The sequence below is a fragment of the Bombina bombina genome, chromosome 1 (assembly GCF_027579735.1).
Source record: "Bombina bombina isolate aBomBom1 chromosome 1, aBomBom1.pri, whole genome shotgun sequence".
In the NCBI taxonomy this organism is placed as follows: Eukaryota; Metazoa; Chordata; class Amphibia; order Anura; family Bombinatoridae; genus Bombina; species Bombina bombina.
Window position 1 is genome coordinate 222,233,865 of NC_069499.1, and position 10,876 is coordinate 222,244,740.

At 36.0% G+C, this 10,876-nt stretch overlaps 1 protein-coding gene across 1 annotated transcript; it reads right to left on the reverse strand.

The window, feature by feature from the left end:
- Nucleotides 1–258: 258 nt before the first annotated feature.
- On the reverse strand, nt 259–4,239 carry ZFP36L1 (ZFP36 ring finger protein like 1). The gene is made up of 2 exons (XM_053697855.1): nt 3,789–4,239; nt 259–2,855 (listed from the first exon to the last, which is right to left on the reverse strand). Exons 1-2 carry the CDS (start codon nt 3,843–3,845, stop codon nt 1,878–1,880), a joined length of 1,035 nt encoding a protein of 344 aa, XP_053553830.1. The 5' UTR covers nt 3,846–4,239; the 3' UTR covers nt 259–1,877.
- Between the last annotated feature and the right edge of the window lie 6,637 nt (nt 4,240–10,876).

Below are 10,876 nucleotides of genomic sequence, written 5' to 3' on the forward strand. Positions count from 1 at the left end.
TTTACTTTAAAACTGCATGCATTAATATCTGGCTTTTGTTGAATTCAGATGTGAATAAGCAATACAGCAAGTCTTGAGTAATCGTCAGAGCACAGCACATAACTGTATCAATTACATTTACCTTTCTATAAAATAAAATGCTAGTGGTTTAGGAATTCATTTGTGTATGACACATCTCACTCCACAGACAGGAAGGCATTGATAAACCTAAACATCACCCCAACAACCCCCTCCCAGCCAAACAGAAACAATGACAACTTTCTTTGAAAAAACACTTGGGGTTTATTGATTTAAACTGCAAACAGTCGTTACAAAAAGCTTTTTCTCCTTTTTAATAAATTCACACACAAAACAGTGAATAGTAACAGGAAAAAAGGTAAAAAAGGACAAAAATAAAATAAAAAATTACATTCATTTAGTTTAGTGCCAGTTTCAGTTCACTTAACAAGAAAAACTCAACCAAATAAGACAGTACATATTATGGAATGTCTTATGAAAAAGGCACTCAAGATTCAATACTAGCAACTCCAAAGCTAGACAAAAAAATAGATCAAATATTAACTGTACTGTTTTACAGTACATTGTGCCTATCTGCTATAGCCCAGCTAGGGAGGAAAGAGAAAAAAAAATATAAAGGGGGGAGGGGCGCTAACAAGAAATATATATTTATATATATTTACATACACAAGGCAGTTACCAGATTAAACTCAATTTGCAGTCTATCAAAAAAATGGGAAATAGTTCTAAAATAAATAATGCAACAAAATTTTTGCATTTTTTTAAATTAATTTTCATTTTTTTTTTCATTTTTTTCTTTAAAATAAACCAAAAAAGGTGTAAAGTTACAAAATGAAAAAAATATGTCATTGTAATATAATATATTAAACTGTGGAAAGGAAGAAAAAAAAAGGCTTCACAATCTTAAGATTAATATGGAAGATCATAATTTAAACATAAAAGAATATATTCTATGGATTTCTCATCCAGATAAATATGACACAAAAAAAAAAAAGCATATTGTACGGCAATAAATACGTTTTTGATAAGTTAAATAAGCTTTTTTTATATTGTTGTGCAGTGACAGGCAAATTTTGCTCTCCAATTTTTTCTTTGAACGTTATATAAAATTAAAAACCCAGAAGAAAAATAAAGAGTAGGTGTGAGTGCTCTAATGGGAAAAAAAAAAAAAAAAGTACTCTAGGACATAACCATTAAAGCTACCGTATGTCAAATCTAATGTTTACATTTAAAGGGTTTTTTCCTCTTGGAATGAATACATTAAACCCACCATCTGTACACAACGATCTCATTTCGAAGGGCCTAAGTAGCACCAAAATCTAAAAGTCTTTTTGAAAGTCCTGCTGGCTGGCTCTCCAGTGCCCCTCTACATTCTTTTTTTTTCCAGTAAGACAACGTTAATAACTGTTGTACGTTCTGCAGTCCAGGTGAGCACTCTAAATGGCATAGGAGTTTGGAAATAGACAACGACAATGTCCAAATTCCAACTGACCAGCATTTTTACTACCACATGGTAAAAAGAAATAGATTGGAATGATTTTTGTAAGAATGTTGAGATTTCAGGAACCACTAGAGGGAGATACTATTGATATTGTTAATTGCTCAGAAATAGCTGGTAACCAGCACTGCCCTCTAGATAAAGATGGTAGATCAGTCACAGTGCAAAGGGAAAAAAAGGCACTATTCATTGTTGTAAACTGTACTGCTGCTGTGTTTTTTGGCACTATCAAGGACTGAACCAAATAAACAATTGTAGGCAAGTGGACAGATTATGGTGGCAACTTCTATCCCCTTTACTTGAGATCAGTTCAGCATAACATTGTTGTTGAAGGTGGGGGAGAGCACAATAGGCTCCTGGCTTAATCATCAGAAACAGACAGTCTGCTAAAAATGGGAAGACGTTTAGTGGTGTCAAGAGTTGGAGAGTCTGAGCCACTGCTGGAGCTGCTCAGGTAGCCTTCTTGATCCGAGAGGGAATCTTGAGGGCTTGGAGGAGAATCAAAAATCTGTGGAGACTCAGACATAGGTCGAAAAAGATAAGAAGTAGGGGACCCAGGAGCATTGGAATTGCTTAAAGGCATCTGCATTCCCATGCTTGGGGCAAACAAGCTTGCAAGCTCCTGGCTGGAGAATGTGAAAGGGTTGCTGGCACAGTCTGGCAAGGTTGGAGAATTCATCAGGTCTTCAGTGCTAAGAATGGGTGGAGGGGTGATGGAAGTAGGGCTGTCCAGCAGCCCATTGGTTGTAGGGAAGCCAGCAAAACTGAAGCTGTGTTGGAGCCTTGGTCTTTCCATCTTTGAGCCAGAAAGGGAGAACTGTGCTTGGTCTCTTCCAGACACCAAGCGCCGTTCTTCTGCATTATGTATGAAGTGACATCTTGGTCCATAAGGACAAAACCCAATGGTGTGAAAAGTGCGACACAGCTCTGTCTTGTACTTGGGGTGTCTGGTCAAGCTTCTCAGCTCATGGATTCCATGGGCAAACTGACACTTGTCTCCATACTTGCAGGCGCCATTCTCTTCAAATGGACGGCATAACTCTGTCTTGTAGCGACTGGAGTTCACCTGTCCCCCAGGCTTCTGGAGCAGCCTCTCCCCATTCTCAGAAAATGAGCGATCTCTGAATTTGTTCTCCTTATTACCCACAGCTGTAGAGGGCTCCATCTTAAGGCTATTAATAAACTGGTTTTGATTGAACTTGGAATTGGGTATTGTAACAGAATGCCTTCGTGAAAAGCCCATTATTGCTGGTGTCCCAACTGCTTTTCTGTCCATCAGAGGAACATTTGTAGTTGTTGGGCTTATTAAATTATTGTTGTAGTTCAGCATTTTGTTGCTCTGTTAAGAGGAGAGAAAAAAAAAAACCACTAAGATAAAAGCTTCTACATTTTAAAATACAAAAATATACAAATCAATTCTACAGTTGTCATCAGCATAATATATTAAAGCCTTCTATTTAAAAAGGATGTAGGTTTTAGAGTTAACAGCTTTTTGTTTTGTTTATTCCTTTAACTAACCAAGATCACACACAAAAAAACAAACAGTGGGCTTGTGTAAAACTGCCTAATTACATATACTTCAACACAAATGCACAATATATATTGTCTGACATCGATTACACATAAAACAAGTTTGTGCAAGTATCTATCAGCAACTAGAGACTTTAAGTAAAAATGTATTAACTGCTTGAGGCAAGCAGAGCAGAAATAGATCTGCAGCCCACTGATACTTCATAACTAAGAACAAAAGATGGTAATCAAATTTACAAACTCAAATATGCATTGGATGGAGGAGTAAAAATGTATCATGAAAAAAGTTATTAGAAATGGGCCATGGACTTTTAATTTAAAATATTAAAGTTAACTATTTAAATTAAAAAGACCTATCTATATCTTTTTAAAATGTACTCACAAATTAGTTTTTTTTTTAAAAACTGCTAGGCAAAAAAAAAAAATATGTACAAAATTAGTTTACAGCACTATTAAAATGTTTACACAACATGGGGGTCAACTAAAAAAAAGTATGAAAGAAATTGAAAATAAAAATAAAAAGCTTTACAGCAAGATTCCAACTTGCAACAAAATCTATTCAAACTAGTTTTAAAACAAAGTTTAAAACAGAAACGAATTTTTATGCCCATTATACTGTAAATAAAAAAAGTTTTGTAAGAGACAAAAAGCAGCATTAAGTCAATAGACACACACACACAGCAATTGAAGAAAAAAAATCTAAAACCAAAACAAGCAGCTATAACAAACGATTAGTTTTTACCTTGCATAAAACTTCACTTAGGTCAAAAATTGTAGGGGACATCAATGCTGTAGACATCTTCAGAGCTTAGTAAACTGTTGATCAATAGTTTGCAATAACTTAATAAAAAAATACAGTCACAGTGTCTTGTAATTGAGGGCTCCAGTCTCCTGTTTGCAGAGGAATTTCTTCTTGGAGATGTACTTTTTAGTCCTTTCTTGATTTTCTTTAAATATGTTTTGCCCTTCTTGTTTAATAAAAATCCCTCTGATTCTACTTTCACAAACTTGCTAGACTTATAAAGTTTCAGCCTCCCCGGCTGGGTGGAGTTTGCAAAGATTTAAATAAGGAAGTAGAAGAGGATGGAGAGTTAGGGGGGGAGGAGGAGGGAAAGAGAGAAAAAGAGTTGATTGACATGAAGATTAAATCTCCCATGTGCTTAGACTTCTAAAACTTTCAAAAGAAAGGGGGAGGGGGAAAGAAGTGCAAAGAAAAGTTTCTTTTCTTTTAATGTATATATAGAAAACCCTGAATAATTATTACTTATCAGAATATATATATATATATATATATATATATATATATATATATATATATACACACGCATGTGAACACAGAATAGATTTCCTACTTAAAACTACAATTAAACAGTTTAGATCTGTATGTTGTACATGGTTTGCTTCAAACTTAAAAACCAGCCTTCGGCATTATTTGTGCAAAAGAGCAGTTTACTTTTATGAATGTTTATTGTAATATTTCTCAATCAATAAAAAAATATCACTAACAAACAAACCTGCAGTTACATCCCCTATGAAAACCCTTCAGCAACATGTGGATGATCTAACAAAGGGTTAAAGTCACGGTGCTTTCCCCTGCCCAGTGAATGCAACAGCTGTGCCTTTAAATTCACAAGGCTCCTTCTGAATATTTGCATGTCCACTCTCCCTCCTTGTTTTTCTTGGCGGGATTAAATCCCTACTTGCATTGATTTGTTACTATTTTCTATATGTATACAAAAAGCATAGTTTAAAAATAATAAATGAGAAAAAAAAGGCGTTTGGTAAATAGATCTTATGTGAAATAGCAGTGGAAACTGTGAGGGCTGAATGAAACAGGAAATAGTTTTTTTTGTGTGAAATATTCTATGATCACTCCCCCTACACTGTATTTTCCATGTGTCCTTTTACTACCTTTCTAAAGTTTGCAAACCATAGAACAGATCTGAAAAAGCTTATAAGATAATATTCTCCACATTGTGCACTGCAAGCAGTTTTCAAATGGTAATAGTGTACTTCATAAACAGAGAGCAGACCCCCCCCCCCGAAAAATAAAGTTATAAAGCAGTTTTTTAAATATGAAACGGAATCCTCTAACATACTAACACATCTTTTAACATTATTGCATTCCTGCACAGACACCCTATAGATTAGATTTAATTAGTTTTTCAGTCTAGTGTGACTTCCTGCATAATTAACTCACAAACCACCATACCACACACAGATCTTTTGTATGAACACTTTTCCTTTCATATTTGGTCATTTGAAAAAACTTATTTCAATGCAGTTATACTTGCTAAGTCTCAAGCTGCAGTTCTGCGCTTTTGTACATAAGTTTTTTGTAAACATATCTGTTAGGCGTATGCATACAGCACAGCTGCACAATTTTATTAGGCAAGTAAGATACAGATATGGTCTGGATTCAAGGTCCTTTATGTGGAGTATTCCACCTTCTCGAGAGCAAAGGATAAGGGTTATTTATTTCCATAGAGGTTAAAGCCAACGAAGCAAAGTTCTGTGCACACATGAAGTTTATGTGCAGACAAGCTGCCTGTACCTTGCTGTATCCTGGAGCATCGCTTGCAGTGTAGAGAATTGTAGTGTGGACTGTGTAACTATAGTATAAGATTGTAGACTCGTGTGCATAGCTTAGGAGGGTGCTGATTGAGTAGTGGTATTGTGTAGCTGCTGCAGTGTATAGTTGTATGTCAGAACCTGCAGACTAAAGACTGTATGTTAGTCTGCTGTATAAGTGTAGAGTGCAATGTATTGCCAGGGCAGGATGTGAGTGGCTATAAAGGCTGTATAAGTGTAGCGTGCAATTGCCAGTACAGGGCAGGATGTGAGTGGCTATGTCAGTGACTGTATTCTGCATTGTTCCTCAGCCAGATCCACACTGAGTGCCATCTCATGCATTGACCTTGTGTTGCAGAGCCCTGGAGGGACTCCACCTATCAGCATGGGGGCAGGGCAAGAATTTCTATTCAAAAGCAGGAACTCATTTCGTGTGTATCACTGCACGGTTGGACTGTACATACACTGGATAATGTTACACATTTATTTAGGGCATAGTTAGATTAGAAGTAGCTCACTCACTCCACTCATTCTACTTTATGTAGTGAAGCTGTTACTATTATTCCATATTATTATTCTAGTTGGTCTGAGGCACAGGTCTACTAATGAGCAAGGAGTTTAACTTTGAAAACTACAATTTGTTTACTAAGAGACATCCATTTGTTTTTAGATTCTATTACATGTGGAACACTATACAGAAGTAGTAATACTGCAAAATATAAATATATTTTAAGCAGGAGAATGTTTTAACTGTGTATTTGTGGTGCACGCTAGAAGCCCCAGCATATCACCTTGTACCACACATATTTAACCCTTTTATTCCTAACACCGCGCTTGCATCTCTTTACCAAGTACAGCCCTATCTTACCCTTTCTCCTTCACACTTGTTTACAAGCTTTATGCAGTTCAGTTCCTATAGAAATAACCCGCACACGCTATTTTGATAATTACAGTGTAGGACATAACTTTTCAGGGACCTTCCAAGCAGACCGCTTTGAACTTCCACATGTGGCCAAATATCCTTTTGCAGTCTGAGGCAATGGAAGGCTCTGGCAGTGGAAGAGTTAAATAGCAATTTGGCCACTCCCAATTCCTCCCTCCCCCATTCTAAAACTTCCAACTTTGTCTCCCGTTCGTGTTCTTAAGGAAATAGATGACGATTTTGCGAAGTCACAATAGTTACAGTCAGTGTGGGCAACGACCATGCAAGAGGTATTAGAAAAAAAAGTTTTAAAATTGCATTTCGAAAATTGGATTTATATTGTGAAAATAAAACATGTAACAGGGTTTTTCCAGACGAAGGTAGCCATTCAATTTATTCTACACAATTCCTCTACTTCCCCAATTTAGAATTGTTTGGTCCCATTGTAAAGGGTTCTGGGTTTGTACTTAATATTTATCAGGATAAATATTTTTTTTCATTTGTATGCTAATGTATGTTGGGTTGTTTTTTTGTGATGCCTAAATTTGCCTCCTATGCTATTATGTTGCCTGTAAACAAATCAAGCAGAGTGCAACAAATTAACATGTCATACAAACTGAGAACAGGCAAGAAATCTAATTATGCTTAAAAAATAGTACAAATGGGCAAACATATGTAACTAGTTTTGGCAACAAGATTGGCTGCAATGTTGTGAGTTCTGTGGTATCAAATAAGCATTCTAGCAATACATTACTAATAGTCCCAATTTTATGGCTTAGTCTAAGTTATTTCAGTTCTTAATAATTACACAGCAAATAAGCCTTATTGTCATGCCCTGAAGTTTGTTACCTTATGTATTGAAGAGCACCTATGTTACAGAACAGTAGACTACAATTCTTGTTTTAGAACAGAAACTGAAATTACAAAGTTAGTGTTTTAGTTGCTGTTCACTGATTGTAAAGCAATTAAAGGGACACTGAACCCAAAATTTTTTCTTTCATGATTCAGATAGAGCATGCCATTTTAAGCAACTTTCTAATTTACTCCTATTATCAATTTTTCTTCATTCTCTTTCTATATTTATTTAAAAAAGAAGGTATCTAAGCTAAGGAGTCAGCCAATTTTGGTTTCAGAACGATGGACAGCACTTGTTTATTGGTGGGTGAATTTATCCACCAATCAGCAAGAACAACCCAGGTTGTTCACCAAAAATGGTCCGGCATCTAAACTTACATTCTTGCTTTTCAAATAAAGATACCAAGAGAATGAAAAAAAATGTGATAATAGGAGTTGCATGCTCTATCTGAATCACGAAAGAAAAAAAATTGGGTTCAGTGTCCCTCTAAGGTAATCCCTACATTGAGGGTTTTGCAAAAGTCTTGTGATAATATTGGTAGATACAGTTGACAGTATTGCATTGATTTTGCCAGGGGAGGGGGGGTTCACTGGTAAACCTTTTGGATGCTATTGCAGGCTGCAATGCAAAGACTTTCAGACCTCTGGGATTCATCCACAACAGGATAGGCTTTTGCTACACATTTTTATTTTATGGAGCCATTTTGTTTCAGTAACATTTTGATTTTGACAGATGCAGTTTTGGTGACATTTATTTCAATGTCATAACAGCTGGATGCTATTAAAGGGACAGTGCGCTGAGACAAGCAGTTGATAAGAGTTCATTGTATTTGAAAGGCACAACAGGAACACCCTTTCAAAATGGTTTGGTCTCTCTCACTCCCCCCCATAACCCATTGGGATGGTGATTTCATCTGTTGCCACTTTACATAGCTTTTGTATAGCTAATACTGGAGTGCTGAAATAAATGTTTAGTATAAATAGTGGTTTCAACAGGCAAAAACAGCTTTTTTAAAACAGTCCAGCAATTAAAATGGATAATTGGAAACATATTAAAGCGGAGAATGTTTTATAGTGTAATGTCCCTTTAAAGGGACAGTCAAGTCCAAAAAAAACTTTCATGTTTTAAATAGGGCATGCAATTTTAAACAACTTCCCAATTTACTTTTATCACTAATTTTGCTTTGTTCTCTTGGTATTCTTAGTTGAAAGCTAAAACTAGGAGGTTCATATGCTAATTTCTTAGACCTTGAAGACTACCTCTAATCTGAATACCTTTTTTTGCCACTGGAGGGCATTAGTTCACGTTTCATATAGATAACATTGAGCTCATGCACGTAAAGTGACCTAGGACTGAGCACTGAGCACTGATTGGCTAAACTGCATGTCTGTCAAAAGAACTGAAATAAGTGGGCAGTCAGCAGAAGGTTAGATACAAGATAATTACAGAGGTAAAACGTGTATTATAACTGTGTTGGTTATGCAAAACTGGGGAATGGGTGATAAAGGGATTATCTTTCTTTTTTAAACAACAAAAATTCTGGTGTTGACTGTCCCTTTAAGAGTAGTCACTCCTTAAAAATATAAGTGACAAGTGTATTACAGGACTAAGTATTTTACTGAATTATATGCAAGGTGGGATGACAGCTGATACAGATTAAAATGTGAATGCATATCTCAGAGAAGAGAGCTCAATTATATAGCTCAATTAAGATTTGAGAAAGTATAGATATTAGTTCAAAGGAAAATTTCTACTGCATAGAACAGGATAACATTTGCAAGACAGAAGAAAACAAATAAGGCTTAAAGGACATAAAAGTGCCAAAAAAAAAAGAAAATGCTCTAAATGTGTTAGACTCCAGAGTATTTCACAACTACAGTCCTCATGACCCTTATCAGGCCACATTTTCATTATATCTTAAAGGAAAATTAAACACTTTGAGATGGTAATATAAAATGATAAATCATAAAGGTAAAACAAAACTCTGCAATATACTTTCATTATTTATTTTGCCCCTTTTCCTGCAATTCCATTATGAAATTGTGAGCTTTTCAGTTGCTTTTAGAAATGGAAGTGCAGAACACTGCTATATTCCACACAGCCATTGGCTGCACACTATAGTGGCCTATTTATAACTGTCCCTAATTGGCCACAGCAGAAAAGGTAACCTCAGTTATGGCATCTCCTATTGTTTTATAGACACTAAAACTTTACACTTATTTTGTCAATATTTAAACAACTAATGAAACTTTAAAACATATCTACATGTTATTCTCAGACTAATCTTTTCTTTGATTGCATCATTCTATCTAGCATTTATTTAGTGTTTAATGTCCCTTTAACTAGAGCACATGTGAAATAATCAGCTGATGGGTAAGCTGATTAGGTCCCCTGTGCTCATAATGGATATCTCAAATGCTAAAGGTTTGGGAAACACTGTGTTAGCTTATTACATTATTGTATTATTGCTTGCATAAACCTGTGTTTTAAACCCCTTCCTACAAAGGGTTAAATGCATAGTTAAAGTAAGCTCTAGAACTGCAATTCACTATTTTTGAATTTTATGCCCATTTTTTAATGTGGATAAAATGAATTGTTAAAAAGGTCATCTTCCCATTTGGAAGCATAGGGATGGTCCATGGAACCTTCAATAAACTAAAATTCAGGTTGATTCTAGAGTTCCCAGCTTTTCTGGACTGTTATGAGTTACACATGCTGCTGGGTGTGCAGGAAGTTTACAAGCAGTATTACAGCACTATTTGTGTTCCTCACCCCCAACCCTGCAGCATGTGTAACTCATAACTGTCTAGGAAAACATGGCTGAGGTGCCAACCAGTGATTGTCCCCTCCACACAAATGCGCCAATACACTTTAACTTCAAAATGAAGTTTTCTTGGTGTCATGAGTATCCATTAAAGGGACAGTAAAGACAACATTTAAAGGGACATTAAACTGTTGGGCACAACTACTTTACTTTAGTTACTACTTGCTATGCTAATATTTTCCTCTGGTGTCTGCAGCTGTTCTCTTATTTTAACCCTTTACAAGTGATGATTAGTGAAGCTCTGCTTCTTCACCCTTGGCGCCGCCATCTTGGAGTTTAAGTATTCTCGCACCCTATGACAGAAGCTGTGCGCATTCACAGATCTGTGATCTTGTTATCTTCTTGACAAGCGTTATTGTGCACTTCAGCTTAGAGTGCACAATATAGAGTGGGAACTGTACATTTTTGCAGTGGCGGCATTTCTCTATATTATTCCTGAGGGCTTTTTTATGTTTGTTTTGTAAATTATAAACTGTGTTAAAAAATGGAAATAAGTAATGCTTCTGCGTTCTATTGTGCTAGATAATCCAAAGTGCAAGGAACAGTTATCAAAAAGCCAGTAACATCACTGCTCTGTGAAAGCTCACTGCGTCTATCACAGGATGCAACAATACGAGCGATTCAAGATGGCGGCAACCAGTGTAAAGATGCAGAGCT

What these genes read in the sequence shown, in the direction of transcription:
- ZFP36L1 (XM_053697855.1), bottom strand. Translation starts at nt 3,845, where the DNA reads ATGTCTACAGCATTGATGTCCCCTACAATTTTTGACCTAAGTGAAGTT. An exon ending in TAAGTGAAGTTTTATGCAAG is followed by an intron (nt 2,856 to 3,788) that starts GTAAAAACTAAT and finishes TCCTCTTAACAG; the next exon opens with AGCAACAAAATGCTGAACTA.